Raw genomic sequence first — 21799 nt, forward strand, 5'->3', positions numbered from 1 at the left:
ATTTTTAAGCCGACTAAGACATTAAACCTACGTGTAGCCTGTTAGCAGCTGCTACAGCCAGAAACCTTAGTGATAATTACATTTAAAAAAACAGACTGGTGCTGCCTGTGCTATGATAATGTTTTGAAGGGCCAGCGTAACTCACAAGAAGTCAAAAAAAATCAATTTCTGTTGATTAAAATAAGCACAAATTAATTTTAAAAAATGCAACATGATAACACAGTATAATCTGAAACAAGACAGAATGTTTTCAAACTTTTTTGAATCTTTCTGTTCTGTTGTATTTTAATGTTTAATTTGTCACCTGTGCAAAAGATTTTACATACAGTAAAATGTAAAGGATTGTATTAGGAAAGCTGCTATATAAATATGTTAAAATCATTTACTTATTCTCTCTCTACAATCTGGGGCTTTAAGATTAAATCAGAATGCAGGTGTAGTGCAGTTTTGTTTATGAAATGGTACGTGATGCATACGGATTTGTGACCACAAACTAACTGCTAACTGTCCAGTGGAGCGTTTTGTCTTTCTGTCAGTCTGCAGCTCACTTTGCCCAGTTCGTCATCCAGCGTTGGTTTTATCCCGAAAATAAATCCTGGAATCAGCTCCACTGTGTTCTGTTAAACTAACTGAAGAGGCTGATTATCGTTTCGTCTCAACTCACCACAATGTCGTACTGCGGCCTGGTGATGGTCGGCAGAACGTAGACGCAGTCGGCAGGAAAGTCTCCTCTCTGTTTGGTTCTGTCGTTGATGCCATGAGCCCAGCCGGAGTTCATCACATGTTCTCCATCGTGTTCGTCCAGGATGATCAGATCCCCTTTGGAAAAGCTCAGGAAGTTGGAGTCGACCCCAGCTGCCAGAGACAGATTACAAAAAGGTTCAGCTCATAAACTCACGTTTTTTATTCCCCTATCTGTTGTTTCAATGGTCCCTGAATCTCACCAGGGTTCAGACAGTCCAGCAGGCCAACCACGTACTTGGACCTCTTCCTCAGACCTTCCAGGAAGGCCACCACCAGGTCCCTGATGTCCTCGGCGTTGTTGGAGGTGAACGTGTACTCGTCTCCTTTGATGGTGGCCAAAGTGAAACTCTGACCCTGGAGTTTACCCCCTCTGGAAAGCAAATTTTACTTCATCAGATGCTTCTCCCAGGCAGAAAATTCTAACTAAAAAGTGTTTTTTTTTTCCTCAGGGATACATGCTTCCAGTGGTTTGTGTTTACACAGAAGTTATACATCTTCAAAACTGAAAATAAAACAATTAAAAGTTAAGATTCCCCGGGACTCTGATTATCAGGCTGTCAGACAATATTGTTTTTAAACTGGTGCAGTAGCACTCTTGGTCTGGTTTGATTCAAAGTAAAAATAGGCGCATACAGAGGTGCAACTAACGCTGAATCGATCAATCGTCTGAGCACGATACGTCATCAAAAGCGGAAGTGAGCGCGCAAAGCAACAGAAATCACCGTCCGAGCAGAGCACGGAACACGGACGTGGATGCGCTGTATTGTGCATATGTAATATATGCTGGGACGGTGATTTCTGTTGCATTGCGCGCTCATTTCCGCTTTTGATGACATATCGTGCTCAGATGATTAATCGATTCATCGTTAGTTGCAGTCCTAGTGCTGTGCAAAAGTATTTGCCCCCTACAGAGATTTTTTTGTTGTTGCATTTTTCACACTTAAATGTTCCAGATCATCAAACTTATATTGATATTTATTTAGTATTAGACAGAGACAACCCACAAAACACAAAATGCAGTTTTAAAGTGATGATTTATTAAAGATTTATTGAAAACCTATATCACCCCTGTAAAAAAGTATTTGCCCCCCTAAACCTAATAACCGGTTGGTCCCTTGGCAGCAACAACTGCAGTTAAATGTTTGTTCCAGCTTGTGATCAGTCTTTTACATCATCATGGAGAATTTTTGGTCCACTCTTCTCTGCAGAATAGTCTTCATTCGGCCGCATTGGATGGTTTTCAAGCATGAACTACTGTTTTAAAGTCTTGTCATAGCATCTCAGTTGGATTCAACTCCAGACTTTGACTCTGCCACTCCAAAACCTTAATTTAGTTCTTTATGAGCCACTCAGAGGTGGACTTGCTTGTGTCTTTGGGTCTTTTTCTTGCTGCATAAACCATCAGTGTTGAGTTTCAGGTCATGAACTAATGGTGGATCTTCTCCAGGAAGATTTTCTGACTGAGAGCAGAATTCATGGGTCCATCAGTGATATCAAGTCATCCAGGTCCTCTTACCATCACTACCACCACCATGTTTCACTGCTGGTATCATGTTCCTCTTGTGGAATGCAGTATTAGCTTTACACCAGATGTAATGGACCCATATCTTCAAGAAGTTCCATCTCTGACTCATCAGTCCACAGGATGTTATTCCAAAAGTTTTGGGGATTATCGAGATGTTTTTTGCAAATACCAGACAAACTTTTATGTTCTTTCTGGTCAGTAGTGGTTTGATCCTTCCAACTCTCCCATGGATCCATTTCCTCCCAGAGTCTTCCTTATTGTGGAATCATGTAGACGGACCTCAACTGAGGCCAGTGAGATCTGCAGATCTTTAGATGTTCTTTTTCACATGGGGTAAGATGGGCTGGACAGCATTTTGTGAAACTGCATTTCGTGTTTTCTTGTATCATCTTTGTCTTACATTAAAATTATTTTGATGATCTTAAACATTTACGTGTGAGAAATATGCAAAAAGAGAAGATTTCTGTAGGGGAAAACACTTCTGCACGGCACTGTAGCTCCACGCTAATTTTCACATTGCACTGATGCAGGTTTTCACAGCGCCTTTCAGCGCTGAATACTACATTTTAATTTCTGCTCTTTTTGCCAGTTCTCATAAAAATTGGTAATTACTTAACACGTCACAATGGAATCACAGGAATAGAAGTGCAGACATTTAGCATTTACATTTAATATACGTACGTACATTTAATGCATTCTTCTGCAGGATGATCGGTGCTTGTAGATTTTGTACGACTGTTTGTGCTTTATTTTGTACATTTGTGTTTTCATACCTGCTACTAGACACAGCTGTGATCTCTGGGAAGGAAAGCTCCAGAAGAACCTGCTCCTGTTCGTCCACAAAGTAAACCCCTGTCCAGTTCACTGCCACGATCACATCGTTCTTGGGCAGACTGGGTCCTGGGAACAGAAAGTGTCACATCCATGAAGAAAACCGACAAACTCTGACTTTAGTACGACACTTTACAATGAGATATAAACAGTTTAGCCTGTTTGTGTCACCAACCTGAGAATTTAAAGGCCTCGTAGAAGCGTGAGAAGAGTAAAGGCCACTTTAAACGAGCAAAATCCACCACGTCCTCCTTCACCTTCTGCGTGTTCAGTCTCCTTTTACTGTGTAATCCCTGCACAGTGAGAAGTTGTGGTTAGTTACTGTTTTTAGCTTCTAGCAAAGAAAATGCGGGTTTTTGTCACCACAGCGGCAGATACCTTTTTGTGGGCGCTTACAATGAGCTGAACCCACTTCTCTGCAGTCTTAGTGGCGGTGATTTCTCTGTCGGGGATGTACGAGGGGATGAGGCTAAGCAGGCGATCCTGGAGAATCTCAGAGCCATAATCCACAAAGTACTGCTGAGAGGCCAGTTCTGCCAGATCCTCCTCCTTCCACGAGGCAAAGAGATGATCAGGAGAAAACAAAACCAACATCTGAAACAGTGATCGACTGCAGCTGTGATCAAACAGACATAATCATATCATAAGAGAGACACAATCTAAAAAGTCTAACCCAAATTTAACATAAGGAACACAGAGCACTCGACTGTTGCACAAACAACGTTATTATTCTTCTACACGCCCAGCTCAAGCTTCAGTTAAATCTGTCCTTGTGTGTCAATTGAGAATCTTAGAGATGTTCACATGGAGGCAGATACATGGTGTAAGTTGGTAAACGTGAGCATAAACCACTAATAAAAAGATTTCATCAAAGGTCATAAACTCCACTGGTCCATTTTAAGGCAACTATAAATGAGATTTTACAATATAAATGTATTGAATGACAATGTCAGAGGTTTCTTGGTGAGAATTATAACTCCACTTGTCTTTATAGAGCTTCAGAGAGAGTTATAGCTGATTGTTCAGCATGTAGCTTTATTCCATACACAAACATTAACATAAACAGCAGACAGACACTGTTAGAGGCAAACTAATGAACATAGTGATGAACAATGTTTTCTTTAGTAGGTGGTGGAGACCAAATACTGAGCTAAAATAGAGTCGATATTGGACACATTAACAGAAATATGACTCTAGTTTATTAAAAATGTTGTTGTGCACCTACAAGTTGTATAAATGTGTACCCGTTTGCTGACAATTTCACTATTTAAACTTAAAAGGTGATGAAATGTCAACGTGCACAACAAAACATGACTTACTGCAGATTTCAAAATTCAGTTTAGTGCTGAAAGTTTATGTTGTCCAATGCTGTTCATTATGATCGAATACCTGCAAAACTAGTGCATCATTTAGTGCTAACTATTCCGCCAAGGAACGCGGAGGAGTTATGTGACGATTGGCCTTGGTTTGTCCGTCTGTCTGTTCGCAACATTACTTAAAAACGGACTAACGGACTTGGATGAAATTTTCATGGAAGGTCAGAAATGACACAAGGACCAAGTGATTAGATTTGGCAGTGATGCGGCTTATAGTCTGGATCTATGGATTTGTTAAAGATTTCTGTATCACTGCGAAATAGTGGCATGGCGTCACTGTAACTATGACTACAAGTGAACACTATGTCAACTGCCTGCTGACGATCACATGATTGCAATCCTACCACAAATCGACGGCTGCGGACCACAAATTTTTTAAAGATTTCATCCACCGGAAATCCGGCAACGACTAAGTAGCCTTGGTGGAGCACTGTGCTCTCGGAGTGCTTTTCCTTGTTAAAAATCTTGCTGTATAACTACAGGTTGTATAAATATGTACCTGTTTGCTGACAATTTCAGCATTTAAATTTAAAAGGTGATGAAATGTCAACATACACAACTTGTTTCTGCTGTAACCAAGTGGACAAACCATGACTTATTTCACGCTATGCAATACTAGAAAATGTGATCAAATACCTGCAAAACTAGTGCCTCATTTAGTGCTAATTATCAAATATTATGCTGACATGCCAAACTGTGATGGCATGAAAACACCAAAGCTGCTAGTTTAGCTGCAGACTCTTATGCACTTTGAGTAAATGTCTGCAGCTTTAAATGTGCCATAGAAGATTCAAGATTTTTATGTACCATTTGTGCACAAACAGTCTAGGCACACTGGAGTTCTTATACAGGGCTCTCTTGGAGTTAAGCAAAAATCAAATATGAAGTATAGATTTCCAAAACACTCTACAGGGGTAATAAAAGCTAAAATGCAAAAATACGATGAATAAATCTGAAAACTAAACGAGTGAAAACTAAACAAGGAGCTAGTAATGTACTCTTTCCCATTGATCAAAATTGTTACACTGGTGAGAACATCCAAATCGTAAACAAAGTTTAACAACATTGATTTCACTAAATCTTGGAAAAACTCTTTCAGACTATGTTAGACTAGATAATTATTGTCCTATAACATCCTAACTCTTTCAGGCTCTGTGTGTCAGCTACACTTTAAACAGACTTCACTTTTGTAGTTTCTAAATCTTTGATCTTACAAAATCACTCTTACTGAAGGTTATCTTCACACAGCGAACAGCAGCTCACCCTCTCACAGCGGTACTCTCCAAACTTCACCCCTCGGACGATCTGCTGGTAGATGAGGTTCGTGGCAACGTGGTCCTCGGCGGGGCTGTGCCAGGGGTTGAAGATCTCCTTCCTGAAGAACAGCCTCCAGGGGGCGTTCCTCTCCTGGGCGCCCTGCTCCTTCGCATACTGCTCACACTGCGAGACGGCATCCATGACGTGGTCGCTGCCGCTGCCCAGCGACGACACCTGACAGGAACAGACGCACAATTAAACACAACCTCCATCAGGACTGATGGATTTTATTTTAAAACCTGCTGGTGGGTTTGAAAGACATTTTAACATAGTTAAAAACTGTAAAAACACAAACAATAGCTGGATTTTCAACTTTCTGACAGTCTTTGAAATACTTATTTGTCACATGTATTTCCACTGGAAAACGTGACTAAATCTAAGATTGAAATTGTAATATTTCATCAACATTGCTTTATTTTACATGTCACATTTTAAAAAAATCATCAAATAACACAAACAAGGGCGCCCGTATAGCTCAACGCGTTAAGCAGGCGACCCATGTACAGGGCTGGTCCCCGACGCAGCTGGCCCGGGTTCGATTCCCGCTCGCGGCCCTTTGCTGCATGTCTTCCCCGGACTCTTCTCCTGTTTCCTGTCTTTCTCACACTGCACCTATCCAATAAAAGCCGATAAAAGGCCAAAAAAATAACTTAAAAAAAAAAAAAAAAATAACACAAACAAAAAAAATAAAATTCTGTGCTCCTTCCTGAAACCACAAAGCAATTAATGATTCAGCTGCGATCAACAGTCCTGTGACAAAAATTCAGCTAAATTTATAAATTTTATATACATAATATATATAATATATAATTTTATAAATTATCTTGATTATCTCTGTAGTATGAGTAGCATAAGTACAAAAATAAATTAAACATGTAAATATTCAAATATCTGAAGTATGGTGAGTATTATTGACACATGTGGACACTTGGCGAAATGTTGCACATGCTGATTCCAGTAAATTTAAAATTTTTGTAAAATGAACAATCAAAGAAATTCTACTTTTTCTTTTGGAGTTACAACTCTGCCACACTGCACAAAACACACTGAGTTTCCTCTGCTTCTAGTCATGGTTGTTCTGCTTCCATAGAGGTGCAGGACTTTATATAAGTCTCCTCTAATTCAACTACTGTTTGACAGATGTGTGATAGCATTTATCTTTTGGCTTTGGCTCAGTATCAGTCAAAAATCACTAAACACAGAAGCGAACTCAAACACTTATGTAAAGAGCACCATATAGTTTTCACCCTCATAAACAGGAACTCAGCAAATTGAAACACATTTTTGAGTTTTCTCCACTTCGAGCCACAGTTGTGCTGTTTCCATAGAGGTGCAGGACTTTATATTGCAGTGAAAAATGAGCCCACAGTGAGTAAAAATGTCACAGGAACCCCAAAACAGCCAGAAACTACTTTGGGTTCAGAAGATTAATGAGGCATTAATGTGACACACCAAACTGTACATGTAGTACAAACTGGTCTGCGTTATTAGAACACATCCAGCTTTTACCTTGTCGAACAGAGCGATGTAGAGCGAGAAGCCGAACCGATCTCTCAGGTCGATCTTGTCAGCCAGAGCGTTGCACAACTCGCTGGCTGTGGTGGCCGAGTCGGCCAGCAGCGTCTTAGTGGTGCCGTCCATGAACGTCACCGGCAGCATGATGGGCTTCTTAGACTTTGTGGCCTGGAGGCAAAACAAGCCAGAATTAAGCTCAAGCATGTAACAACTAACAAACACTAAGCATGTAATAATTAAAATGTTTTACAGTGATAAATCGTCATGTCCGAATAGTCTCACTTTAAAAAAATCCATAAAAGTTGATTTAATTAGAAAAAAATGACTTATTTTGTACGCCTTTTCCACCCTAACCATACTCAGAAAGAAGAGGTCAATGTATATACAAAGAGAAGCTCAGCTCTATATAACACAAACAGACTTTTGTGACTAAAGGACATTTTTGTCCTCTTGATCTAAAAAACAACAAAAAAATTACCCTAACTTTCAGATTTAATAACTTTTTTTTGATCACTTCAACTGATTTAAGATTTACTTCAACTGGTTAAAATGTGTTGATTCTCCTCTGTACAGTCAATCAATAAACATATATTTAATGAGAAACACCAGCAGGTTTTCTGCAGGTTCTCAGAGTTAAATTTACTCCAAATATCTTTAATGCTTTTTGCACAGATGGTAATACCAAACACAACTGGCAGCGAAAGAAAAAAACTGCAAAAATTAAGAAATGAAAAATCTATTTCACATAATATACTATCACATAACATAATTATTATACCATTAATAGTATAGTAGAATAAATAATATTAATATTATTATTAGTCACAGTGGTATATTAATTCTTAATATCACAATATCAATAATATAATTTATTATTATTTAATTTACTATTATTTATTATTTTATATTATAATACTTTATATTATATTATATTATATTATATTATATTATATTATATTATATTATATTATATTATATTATATTAGATTAGATTAGATTAAATAAAATAAATGTAAAGTTTTAATCTCATTTATTTATTTGTTGATTTCTGGGTGTTAGTCTTTAGAGAACCTTTTCACAGAGAATCTAATGCTTTGAAGCTTAATGCAGCATCTCATGAGTCAATCTATCATTAGTGTCCATTAAAGCAGAAAGATTTAAGACTTTTATCATCTCTTATCAAACCAAAGCATGAAAGTTTGAAGGAAAACCTGTGACTCATGATAAAATCACAAATTCTTTGTGTACATCCAATTTCTATTGCAATATACATTCCATTTTAGCCATTTTTGCTAAAATGGCTCATCATAAGACGGTGTGTTTTCTCGCTGAAACATCGTCCGCTGTTAAAACACTTTCAGCTTGTAGGTGATGTCCCAACAGCCAGAAAACAAAAGCATTTTTAAACTGAATTCGCTGCATTCAAACACTTTTCCTGAGCAGACGACACAACGCTGATGTACCTGCAGTTCCAACCAAGATGGCGGCTGCGTCCGAGTGCGGTTGACAAACGTCCTCCTCAACCTTTCCTCGCAGTATGGAGCGTAACCGGGAGGACCGTTGATCAAAAACGTCCGTAAATACTGACAGCAGAGCAGAAAGAAGAGAGAAAAGGAAAAACAAAAAACAGTCAGAGGAAATTTTTAAGCGCCTGAAGCATTGAACAGATTGATTTGAGGACACATGTACAGAAGAAAAACGTTATTTTAATTTTTTTTATAACTGAAAAGAACAACATGAGACCTCAGAGTTAGAAAACTGCAAAATGATCAAAATCTGACATTTAATTCTTATGCATTTTCACTATCTAGTGCCAGATATCGACCACTACATTTCACAAAACTCACTGCAGCTGCTGAAAACATCTGAATAGGTCTCATGTTGTCTACATTTTACTATTTATCCACATAAATAAAGACACAGGCCAACAAATGGACCCAAATGATAACTCATTTTGTCTTTAAAATGTCAGAAAATATTGAAAATGACACAATAAAAAGTTACTAAATCTCAGTTTTTTAAAGGATTGTTCACAGGTTATGTCGGATTTAATTTTTGTCCCTGCATTTCTGAAATATTTACATTTTTTTATTCTAAAAAGTGCCATCAAATTTAAGGTTTTTAATTTTTATTACATATGCATATATATATATATATATACGCATATATTTATATGCACCATATTACCATATGAATTTAGAAACGGTACTGCAAAGCGTGGAGCAAATACAACACAAAACTGACTGATGCATTTAGAAAGTAGAAGTGAACAACAACATACAGGGAAAAACTGGTAAAACAAAAAGCACAAGTGCAAAAAGCGATTCGTGCCTCATTTTTGTCAGTCTGGAAATGTTAAGTACAAGAAATATCCATTAATCTGCTCGTGGAAAAAAATCTTTTTCTTGTGTTTGAGCTGCATTTCTTACTTTGACAAACTTCTCGGACGGGGCAAAGCAGCCGACGCAGAGCGACAGCAGGATCCATCCCCGAGCGTGGCTGCTTTTGGACGGATTCTGGGTGAGCTGTTTGCAGATTTGACAATAGATCTCATCCCTGAAATAGAGAAGACCAGCACCGACAGATTACAGATTACCTTCCTCAGTATATGACACAGTCAGTTAGCTCAAACTGAAAGTTATTCATCATCTGAGGAGAGCATGAACTTCACTGTGTGATTTGTTTGCTTTAGACGTACACACTTCTGCTTTTCTTCTGTTTTTAGTTAAGACACTACAAAAAGTTAGGATACTAAAAGCGAAGCAGCTTGTCGGTCACCTGAGTGCAGGTCTTAAGATGCCGTTTCCGATGATGAAGTGAAGTTTCTCCAGGTTGGAGGTGGGTCGATCCTCCAGCATGCTGTTCCCCTGGAGGCCGTAGTCGCCCTCAGTCAGCCGCCTGGTGACCTGCAGCACACCATCAATACTGTGGGCTAAAACTCACAGCAACCTTGAATCCTTTGAAGTTATTTTTAGCTTTGAGTGGATTTATCTGATTATATGGAGGATTTCTGACACATATATTTTGGGAATATTGAGGCTGGTTTGCAACAAATCTCTCATTAAGAAATAGATGAAAAGCCATCAGAGCAAAGTTTGTGTGAAGATGAAACAGAAACAACTGAACCTTGAGAGGTTTCTAGGTGTTTTGTTGCTTCTGTCACATTTATTCTCACTGTGGGATGATTTTTCACTGTAAAATAACACTCTGCTAGAAGTAGAGGGAACTCAAAAGTAGATTATTTGCAGTATGACAATGTTATAATGTAATAATTCATAAGGAAGAAAAAACAAAAGTAGATTTTCCTCAGATTTTTTGTTCTACAAAATGGAAAAAAGCTGGAACAACATCTACAACATATGTTCCATTATTACCAACACTGGAAAAAAAATGGTGGCACCACATGCTATAGATATTTTGGTAATTACATTTCTACAGCCTTGAAAAATCTCACCATTTCCTGATGACTTTGAATGCCAACTCCAGAAAAATATTTCACCATGTTGAATGCATCTTCCAACAATGTGTTGAAAGCTTGTTCCTCTGGATGCCATTTCTGAGTCATGCCACATACATTTTTTTGATCGTTGGGTCTTTTTTTGCTTTCAATCTCTCTGATGCTGAATAGTTCCTGAACTTTTTAAAATAAAATCTTTATAGGGTCTGTTGCCGACCATTTATTATGTTTTAAATGAGATGTGTGGAATGAAGTTACTCTGATAGAATGTCATGACTTTAAGCTTAGATTTGGTTTAATTTCCCAATGGAACTGCACGTGACACATGATTAATTCGAGTACAATGGTTTCATAATTCTATTTTTTTTTTCTTTTACAAAACCCGGTTAATTTTTTATTTATTTTTTATCACATTTTAAAATGACACAGTTAATTTAAACCTCAGATTTGGGTCAGTTGGAAAGTGTCACACATGATTAGTTCAAGAACAGTTAGGAAGTTTAAAATCCAATGATTCTTTACGATTTTTTTCAACTGGTCTTCTTTTTACAGTTTCTAGCTCTTAAAAATGGTATAAGTTTGGGGATTCTTTAATAAAGAAAAAATGCAATTTAAACCTGTTGGTGGGTTTCAGGGTGACGAGCAGTGTTTCTCCCTTGTTCGTTTTGCAAAGTTATTGCACAATTTCAAAGATTTTTCTACATTTTTGCACACAGTCTGAGTGTGTATTGAACTGTATTGTTACGTGTTGTGTTCTATTCTTTTGTGCTATGATTCTAGCAAAGTGACTTCCCTCCGTTTTTGAAAAGACACAGATTTATGGATTGTTATTTTTACTGATCACTGAGCATGTTGTTAAGTTGCATGATTTGACTGCTCATGATAGTTATTTAATTTCAATAAATTTAAACTCGGCTCCTTTCATGACTATTTAAAGCAAGAGGGGGCCTGAAAGTTTTTTGTCAGAAAAAGTTTGAGAACCACTGGAGGGTTAGAGGGTTAAGATCTACTCCTACTACATCCCAATGGAACTGCACATCACACGATTTATTCAAGCACCACTGGAAAGTAGAAAATATGTCAATTCCCCCACTTTTTACAGTTTCTAGCGCTTACAAATTCCATTTTTTTAAAAAAGATATCATGCATTTTAAACCTGCTGGTGGATTTTAGGGTTTAGAGGGTTAAGATGTGCTACTTGTGTTACTGCTTTTTATCAGCTTTCGTGCAACAACACCTCAAGAGGATGTTACCGTTGTCGGTCCTAATCTTAAAGCCGTGGTTCCGGTTACATGCTAGAAAGATTGATTTTTGTCTCACCTCCTCAGTGATCTTGGATTTCCTCTTCAAGGTGAGCGACACGAGTTTATGTCTGACGCTGTTCCTCTTCTGGACGTCTATGGAGCTGTTCTGTAGACGCAAACGTAGAATGACATTGAGCTGAAAACTTCACAGATCTGACCGTCAGTAACGATTAAACCACCGTCTTCTCACCTCTCCTTCCACCTGCAGCTCCTGCAGCTCCCTCTTGTACGTCCTCTTGCCGAGCGTTTCGTAGATCTTGGTCATGACGGGGATCTTTTCGCTGCCGTCATTGATGACTAGTTGACATTTTGGCTCTGGGAGATCTCCCATGAACCTCAGCACGGTGATCCAGACTGCTAACGCCGCCTGGAGATGTGATAAAATCAGTAATCACTGCGTTTGTTTTACAAATATTCAAATGTAAGTCAATCATCACGTATATTTTTCATGCATTAGCATAAACCAGAGGTCTAATCTGGCCTGTTGTCTAATTCACAATGTCAATGGATCAAATTTTAAAAAATTTTATTGGACAAAACAGAAGGAGAGCAACATTTGTAGTTCCATTTTACTTACAGTGGACTGCTAAAAAACTGTTAAGGCTAAGAAACACTCGTCACATTTTTTTCTCCTTAAAAAGACAAAATGTTGTTTTTCATAATTAGAAAAAAAGACAAGTTATATGTGTAAAATGTAGATCTAACAGGAACATTTTCTAACTACACCTAGTAAAAACATTCTTACTGTGATTGGTGTTTCTCTTTTTATATTTGAAAATCTTTGTACATGCAAGATGTGCAAAACATGTTATTATATCAGTTATAAAAACTGTGAAGGTTAAGAAATACTCCTCAAACTTTTATTGTTTAGAGAGAGAAAATTATCTTGTTTTCCATAATGACTAAAAAAAACAACTTGCATGTGTACAAAGTAGATGGAACAAGGACATTTAGTAAGTATAAAGAGTAAAAAAACCTCGTCTTATAACTGATGTTTGTCTTTTTATATTTGCAAAACGTTTCTACATGCAAGATGTGCAAACATCTGATTACATGAGCTGAAAAAAGTTAAGGGTAAGAAATCTCCTCACAGTGAGAAAATGATCTTTTTTTTTTTTTTTTTTTTACAATGAGAAAAAAGACAAGTTACTCATGTACAATGTTGACTGAACAAAAATATTTAAAATTCTAACAAGTACAAAGAAATCTTACTATAACTTTTTATATACGCAGAAGCAAGCTGAAAATGACTCTTTAGAACAACAAAAAAACTGCCAAGGTTAAGAAAAACTCCTCAAATTTTCATTCCTTAGTGGTAAAAAATGTTATTGCTTTTCACAATCAGAAAAAAGACAAGTTACTTATGTACAATGTCAATGTAAGAATTTTTTCTAATTATAAAGAATGAAACTATTTATCTTATTTTCAGTGGTATTTTTTTCTTGTTATTATTGTAAAATATGCAAGAAGTATAAAATCTGTGACTATATCAACTTAAAAGATAATTTAGTTCCAGAACATCAAGGTTTTCTTTCTATACAAAGATTTATTTAATGTCTCTCACAATTATGTTATTCAAAAATTATACTGTAACATTATTTCTCTGTAAGACAGTGAAGTTTCTCTTATTTGTAGTCACTGGACAAAGCTAAGAAAAGCCAAATTTTCACTGCAAGATAGTCACTTAGCTACAAAGTATAACATCAGTACAAATAATTTTTGCTTTTGCAATAGCTTGTTTTGTGTTTTCCCTTCTGCCTAAACCTTGCACATCTAATTTCTCCCTAAATCTCGTAACTGGAGATGAACTTTGGTAAATGCAGGTGACTTTAGATGTTTATTCACAAACAGTCTAAACAGTCGGGGTTAGAGTTTTGAGATCTAAGCTCTCACCAGCTGGTCTCCTTCGTCCTCGTGGAACAGCAGAGGTTGTTTCAGCGGCCGTCTAATGTAAGTGTGAGTGGAAACGCCCTGAAAGTACGTAGCTGCAAACTTGGAGAACTTGTACTCAGATAGATCCTCCTCTTCCTCGTCTGGTAACGGCAGAGCTTCATTCAGCACCTCCTCCTCAGCTTCCTCACCACGAGGGATGTTTTCCAAGTCCTGAAGAAATACAGCGATACGTGAGACCACTATCACTGCAGACAAAACGCTAAAATGGGACTGAATATTATTGAATTTAGCCAAATAATATTGAGGATTCTCTGTGCCTGCTGGATATATAAATGGAGATATTCACTAAAATTTTTGATAAGAATACAGTGATAATATATGAGGGTTGTGTGTCTGTCAGCTTGTTGGGGAGTTTCTTCTGTCCCTAAATGACCAAAAACCAAAGCTTCCGCTGCATCTCTAATCCGTAGTTCATACTAATGTTTAAGGATGCAACTAATTATTATTTTCATTGTTGATTATCGTGTTAATTATCTTCCCTGTTTGGTTTTTAAATGGTGAACAATGTTGAACAGTGATTCCCAAAGCCCAACAACATGTCTTGTTTTGTTTACAACCCAAAGATGTTGAGTCCACTGTCAAAGAGGATGAAGAAATCAGAAAATATTCACATTTAAGAAGCTGCAACCAGAGAATTTACACTTTTTTATGGGAAAAAAACCCCTCTGACCAATTTCCTGACTTTCAAAATAACTGAAGATCAATAATTTTGTGCTGTCAATGTTATGTTATACACTTTGAATAAAATAAGATGGAGCATTTTATTATCTAACTGCATTTATATCTTTACCACTGTGTGTTTGTTTGTATAAATGTCAACTGCTTAAAAATATTTAAAGAATTACTATATTATTATGGATTTAGAGTACAGCGAAAAGAGTCATAGCCATGCAAGTAACTCTGTGTCTGAATTTTAAGCTAAATGCTAACATTAGTTTGCAAACAAACTGATGTTTAACCAGTTTATCATGTTGACAATATAGTTCTAAGTCTAGTTCTAAACAAGTGAAGCGGAGACTATTTTTGCAGATACTTAGTTATGAATGAAAATAGGATGCATATATTCATCTTATGCTGGCATCACAAAATTTCAAGGGCCTTGTAAGTAGCTCTATGTGGCTGAGCCTTGACCTAAATGCTAACATTAGCATGCTAACAAACAGATGGTTAGCCAGCTTATTGTGTTTGAGTTAAGTTGAGCATTCCAGCATGCTAAAATCTGCTAACTAGTTCTAAGTGCGGCTGAGGGTGTTTTACAGATACTTAGTTACAAATGAAAATAGTGTGCACATTTTTACCTGATGGTGGCGTCACGCAAGATTTCAAGGGCCATGGAGGCAGCTCTGTGTGGCTGAACCTTGAGCTAAATGCTAACATTAGCATGCAAACAGGTTTCATGTTTAGCTGGTTTATCGTGTTCATAAATTAAGTTTAGTGTGTTATTGTACTAAATTCTGCTAATTAGCTGTGGGAACCAGGTAGAGACTATTTTTGCAAATATTTAATTATGAATCAAAAAAACCTGCACATTTTCACCTGTGGTGCCACACGAAATGTCAAGGGCCATGCAGGAAAGCAGCTCTGTGTGGCTGAACCTTGGGCTAAATGCTAACTTTAGCATGCAAACATACAGATATTTAGCCAGTTTATCATGTTCATGATTTAAGTTTAGTGTGCTATTGTGCTAAATTCTGCTAATTAATTGTCAAAACCAGCTACAGACTATTTTTGTGATAAATGAAAAGGACATTTTTAATTGGTGACGCCACACAGAATTTCAAGGGCCATGCAAGCAGCTCTGTGTGGCTGAACTTTAAGCTAAATGCTAACATGAGCATGCTAATAAACAGATGTTTAGCTGGTTTATCATGTTCATGATTTAAGTTGAGCATGTCAGTATGCTAAATTTTGCTAACTAGTTCTAAATACAGCTGAGTGTATTTTTGAAGATATTTTGTGATAAATGAAAATAGCATATTTTAACATGATGATGGCGGCAAACAAAATTTCAAGTGTTCACCAAAGTTAAAGAAATTCGTCCTGGGAGATGGATGAGTGAGTGAACCAGATTTCATTAAGATCTATTTCACTCAAAATCACCACTGTGGTGCTAAAGAAGATATCAGGTGAACAGAACTACTTTGACAGATCCTCTGGGGACCATGAATGTGGTCCCCAGAGCCATTTTACCATTTACTATGGTAAACCACCCATCCAATTACTACTACTAAATGCTACTAATGCAACTCTTTCTGAGTATTTAGTCAGACATCTTTACTGAATACAAAACCCATTAATCCATACTTCGAATCCAGCTGGTGCCTGTCCGTCCTGGTTGGGTAACGGGCCGGCATTCCCCAGGAAACCGAACATACGGTCGACCATGTCCGAGTGGTCGACGGGCGCCTCCTTCTCCCTCTCCATCTGCTCCAGGAGCTCCTTCTTCCTCCTTGCCTCCTCCTTCTCCTCCCTCTCCCTCTCCTCCTGCTGCTGGACCAGTTGGACCAGACGCTCCTGGTGCTTCCTCTCGGCCTCGGCTTTTGCCCGCCGAGCCGTCATCTGGTTCCTCAGACGCTCCTCCTCGGCCAGGCGCTGACGCTCGGCTTCCAGGCGACGCTGAAGCTGCGAAGGTTAGGAAACAGAAGGAGAAAGGTTCACAGAGGCAGCTTTAGGTGTTAACACTGATTTTACTCAATAATTTACTGCTTTATCTGTTAGTTTTTGACTATTCGTCTTCAGAGGAGATGAAGGGAAACATTACAGGTGTAGAAGAAAACATTATTCTAAGAAATATGTGACTAGACAACAAGAACCAAAGAATATAAAGTATTCTTTAACACCCAACACCACATAAAAGGCTAACAGTGAATGCTACAGAAGAGTAAATCTAAACTTCTACACACTAACATGACAAGAAACCTATAAAAAACAGTAAGAAGTCAAAGTCACAATGCTCGAACTGATTATGAACATGTATAGCGTTGACATGTGTTAGCAGCTGCTTCTGGTCCACCAGATGTTCTGCTGTTGGTCTCACCCTCCTTGCTGTCGAATCGAAATGTTCTCCGAATGCTCAACTTAATAACAAACTGAGATTTAGCAAAAATTTACAAAATAAAACAATTTATTCAACAGTCTTTCAGGACAGGAAAAGAGAAATATCTGCAACCACAAGCTCACAAACATACATGCAGGCAGGTTAAAACAATTAAAGGGTTTTTTGTAACATGATATAAGCTGAAAGTGTTCAGTATAAACAAGTAAAAAAGGAATTACACAAAATATAAAAAAATAAAACAAGCATTTACAAAAGAATTTAATTCATTCATGATTCAGACAGTTAAAAACAAAACGAGGTAAAGAAGCTAGAGGTGAAGAAAAGTCCTTTTTCTGAATAATATATTCACCCACTATAACAAGGCAATCAATATAATCAATTATTTACTTCACCTGTCAGAGGTTTTAATGTTGTGGCTGATTGGTGTATATTGGAAAAGTTTACTCAGAAATCCTGACATTAATCGTATAAGAAAGTATAAAAAATAGATTAAGTTTATAGGCAGTGATTTGATTCTGAGTTCAGCACCTTTTTTTGTTTTGCTTAAAAAATACCACAAAAAATCCTTAAATTAGGATTGTTTTTCTATTGATGTTGTATTATATTAGGAAAAGAACTAAACGATGGAACAAATGGGTTAAAATGGTGTTTGTCATGAAATCACAGCAATGCTACAATAAATACTTACTCTTACTTTGAGAATGTTTAAGTTTTACAAAACGGATATTTAATTACAGAAAATTCACAGAATTTCCGCAATGGCACGTTAGATTATTTATAAACAACCCTGAATTCTTCAATGATCTCCACTAATTAAGATGTTTTCATGAAAAAAAAAATGGAGCTGGACAGTTAGCTTAGCTTAGCATAGACACTGAAAACAGGGGGAAACTGTTATCCTGAGGGTAAGAAAATCACAAAGTGCCATTTTTCTACTTTATTTTTGTGAATCAATGATATTAATTCAGGTGAAATGTGTTACTTTGTGAGCATTAGAGGTACTGGTTGGTTGATTTTAGTATTTTTAGATGGAGCCAGGCTAGCGGGTTCTCCTTGTTTCCAGTCTTTATGCTAAGCTAAGCTAACTCTCTGCATAAAATGAAATAAATGTCCCACAGGTTGTCATTACATGAACAAATATGAAAAGGCGTCACAGTTTCCTGACATTATTCTGTGAGCCTCAGCACCAGTAGCCCTCTCTGTCTAGCACATCAACAACATGGTGGAGGTAGCAGTAGTAAATGTAATAACTCTTTACCTCTGCCCTGAGCCGCTGGCAGAGGCGTCTGGCTATCATGCCCCTGGTGTAGGCCTGGATGGTCAGCACGGCACGGAGACGCCGCCAAAACGTTTGCCGGATGAGGAAGCCGCGGCACCGAGCCTGGATGAGGGTGACACGGAGGCGAGTCATCCGGTAGCTTCTGTAGTGCTTCCTGGACCTGTAGACGGCCTGGAGGCGCAAGAAACCCGACCGCATCTGCAGGACAAAATGGGTTTTGCAGGTCAGGTATTAGTATTGTGTAATTATTTTAGTTTTATTATTATGTAGTGACATTGCTTGAATGTTGGAGTAAGTTTTGTTCAGTAAGCTCTGAACCCCAAAACCTGCCATATAACAGGCATGTCAGCATAAAAAAAAAATCTAAATTGCACAATTACATAACTTTCATGAACCACAAAATGTAAAAAACAGAAAGAATCGTTGGATTTCAAACTCCCTAACTGTCCTTGAACTTATCATGTGTGACGTGTATATATATATATATATATATAAAAACTTCTGTTTAATCGATGCAAGTACATGTTTCTTTTTAAAGAGTATTGTTGTATTTTTTGTGTTATGTTAATGTCTTGTGCATTTTATTTAGCATTTTATTATCTGTATTAATCTCAAGTTTAAAGGAGTGACTTAATTTAGCATATTGCAGATATACACCACCATTCAAAAGTTTGGGGTCACCCACACAATTTCATGTTTTCCATGAAAACTCACACTTTTATTCATGTGCTAACATAATTGCACAAAGGTTTTCTAATCATCAATGAGTCTTTCAACACCATTAGCTAACACAATGTAGCATTAGAACACAGGAGTGATGGTTGCTGGAAATGTTCCTCTGTACCTCTATGGAGATATTCCATTAAAAATCAGCCGTTTCCAGCTAGAATAGTCATTTACCACATTAACAATGTCTAGACTGTACTTCTGATTACTTTAATGTTACCTTCATTGAAAAAAAAAATTAAGGACATTTCTAAGTGACCCCAAACTTTTGAACAGTAGTGTGTGCGATTTTAAAATCTGACATATTCCTTGGTGCATCTGAAAAGCAATTAGTGACTCAGCTGCAATTAACAGTCACGTGATGAAAAAAATCACTTCATTCTATATGTATCATTCAAAATTTTACACATTTAAAAAAAAAATAAAAACATTTTGTAAAAAAAAAAACAAAACAACTAACAATAATAATTATGAAACCAAAGTACTTGAATCAATTGTGTCTGATGTGCAGTTCCACTGGGGAATTTAACCAAATCTAAGCTTAAAATCATGACATTTTATCAAAAAAACATCATTCCCATGTCTAATTAAAAAAATAAAAAAATTTGCCAAAAATAACTTGTTGGCAGCAGATCCAGTCAAGATTTTAAAAAGTAAATAAATTCTGCAGTCCCTGACGCATCAGAAAAACCATTAGTGACTCACGTGACAAAAAACATCACTTGATTCTATACGTTCATTTAAGGAAAAAAATTTGTACCAGGTTTTGTAAAACAAAAAATAAAGACTGATGAAACCATGGTAGCAGAAGCAGGTCTTAACCCTCTGAGCCCCAAAATCCACCAGCAGGTTTAAAACCTGTTATCTTTTAAAAAAAAAAAAATCACCAAAATTACACCATTTGTAAGAGTTAGACACTGAATAAAAAGAGGACAAATTGATGTATTTTCAACTTTTCAATGGTGCTTGAATAAATCATGTGTGATGTGGGGTTTGTGGGAATATATACTCATTAATGTTTGATAATGTTGGATGCTTACTGCTAAATTGCTTATAATAGTTAATCAGAAAGATGTGTTTGCTAAACAGATATACAATGTTTATTATACTGAGTGACACTGATTCATTTCTAACACAGAGTGCCCTTGACATTTTTTCAAACAGCAGTAGAAAAGTAGCTTTTGTTGCTGTGCAGAGTATCCTTGTTTTACAGGAAAACAGAAGAAGAACCAAGGCCACGGGAGCGAGTCAGCAGCACATTAGAGAAGGGAGGAACCTGAACTAGCCCAGCGGCCTGCATCTCAACGCTTAGATAGTCACACAACTCTGTTAGATTATAAAACACTGGGTCAGGGAGAAATAGCCAGTCTGATTCTGCTTGAACTGACTGAACACTTGTTGTCTGTTAGGGAAAGGCATTCAGACCCAGAGCTCTGTATTGCACATTCAATCTTGGTGTAATAAAGACTATTTTTAACCTGAATTGAATTGTCCTGACTACTACATCAAAAGAACCGGAGGAAACAGCCTGACACATTGTTTTATTCTTTTTGATTAATTTCAGAATAGGCTGATTTCCAACAGGTTCCATTGGGAAAATTAACCAAATCTAAGCTAAAAATCATAACTTTTTATCTAAACAACACATTTCTAATTTAAAACTTTGCTAAAAATAAATTGCTGGCTCCCTTAGCACAAACAAAAACAAAAAATGAAAAAAAATTCAGACACTATTTGGCTGAACTACAGGCAGTGTTTACATAGAACAGAGAGGAGACAAGTATGGAAATGAATTAGAAAGACTGAGAAGGTAATAAAACAAACTTGAGCAATAAAATTAAACACAGCATGGCTCAAAACAATATGCAGAGGAGCAAGTTGTTGAAGGATACATTCATCATGGTGAAACATCTTGTAAGAGCTGATGTGCAGTAATGTAAACAAAACAGTTTGTAGAGGTAAATAGTAAAATATCTGTAGCGCAGAGACGGATTTTGCAAAATAAATCAAAAATTTTAGTTTTTGTTGGGGCTGCACAGTGGCGTAGTGGTTAGCACTTTCGCCTTGCAGCAAGAAGATCCCTGGTTCGCGTCCCGGCTTTCCCGGGATCTTTCTGCATGGAGTTTGCATGTTCTCCCTGTGCATGCGTGGGTTTTCTCCGGGTACTCCGGCTTCCTCCCACAGTCCAAAAATATGCTGAGGTTAATTGATTATTCTAAATTGCCCGTAGGTGTGAATGTGAGAGTGATTGTTTGTCTTTGTATGTAGCCCTGCGACAGACTGGTGACCTGTCTAGGGTGTCCCCTGCCTTCACCTGAGTCAGCTGGGATAGGCTCCAGCCCCCCCCGCGACCCTAGTGAGGATTAAGCGGTGTATAGATAATGGATGGATGGATAGTTTTTGTTGAAATGAAATCAATATAGTGTACAAATGGTATAATGACACCAGACTAGTGTGACTTGTAGCAAATAAACAATAGAGAGAACAGGAAAGAAGAGCTGGAAATTCATGGAAAACTACAAAAGCTGAACACTGACAGTGCAAACGACTCACAATTTGGTAATTCTTCCTGGATTGATAACCCCTCCAGACCTTCTGAATGAAAGTCACAGCGCTCCTCAGTCTGAGGAAGTTGGTCCTATGAAGACAGGAAGAAACTGGAATTAGATTAAAAATGATTGATATCCCTCCACTTATTCACTCTCGAATAAGCT

At 37.3% G+C, this 21799-nt stretch overlaps 1 protein-coding gene across 4 annotated transcripts in view; it reads right to left on the reverse strand.

Moving 5' to 3' along the window:
* The window catches only part of LOC111564143 (unconventional myosin-VIIa-like), a 72638-nt gene that overhangs the window by 15176 nt on the left and 35663 nt on the right, over window positions 1–21799 (reverse strand). For all 4 annotated transcript variants that reach the window (XM_023263559.3, XM_035945120.2, XM_055017333.1 and 1 more), the window contains 16 exons: window positions 21639–21723; window positions 18339–18557; window positions 16327–16644; window positions 13963–14172; window positions 12260–12436; window positions 12086–12175; window positions 10087–10214; window positions 9738–9864; window positions 8772–8891; window positions 7303–7476; window positions 5740–5967; window positions 3479–3649; window positions 3276–3393; window positions 3043–3169; window positions 945–1114; window positions 665–855 (listed from right to left, as the gene is read on the reverse strand). In XM_023263559.3, the coding sequence (XP_023119327.2) occupies window positions 665–855; window positions 945–1114; window positions 3043–3169; window positions 3276–3393; window positions 3479–3649; window positions 5740–5967; window positions 7303–7476; window positions 8772–8891; window positions 9738–9864; window positions 10087–10214; window positions 12086–12175; window positions 12260–12436; window positions 13963–14172; window positions 16327–16644; window positions 18339–18557; window positions 21639–21723 (2653 nt within the window). The remainder of the gene's footprint in view (window positions 1–664; window positions 856–944; window positions 1115–3042; window positions 3170–3275; window positions 3394–3478; window positions 3650–5739; window positions 5968–7302; window positions 7477–8771; window positions 8892–9737; window positions 9865–10086; window positions 10215–12085; window positions 12176–12259; window positions 12437–13962; window positions 14173–16326; window positions 16645–18338; window positions 18558–21638; window positions 21724–21799) is intronic.

The sequence above is a fragment of the Amphiprion ocellaris genome, chromosome 14, assembly GCF_022539595.1.
Source record: "Amphiprion ocellaris isolate individual 3 ecotype Okinawa chromosome 14, ASM2253959v1, whole genome shotgun sequence".
NCBI lineage: Eukaryota > Metazoa > Chordata > Actinopteri > Pomacentridae > Amphiprion > Amphiprion ocellaris.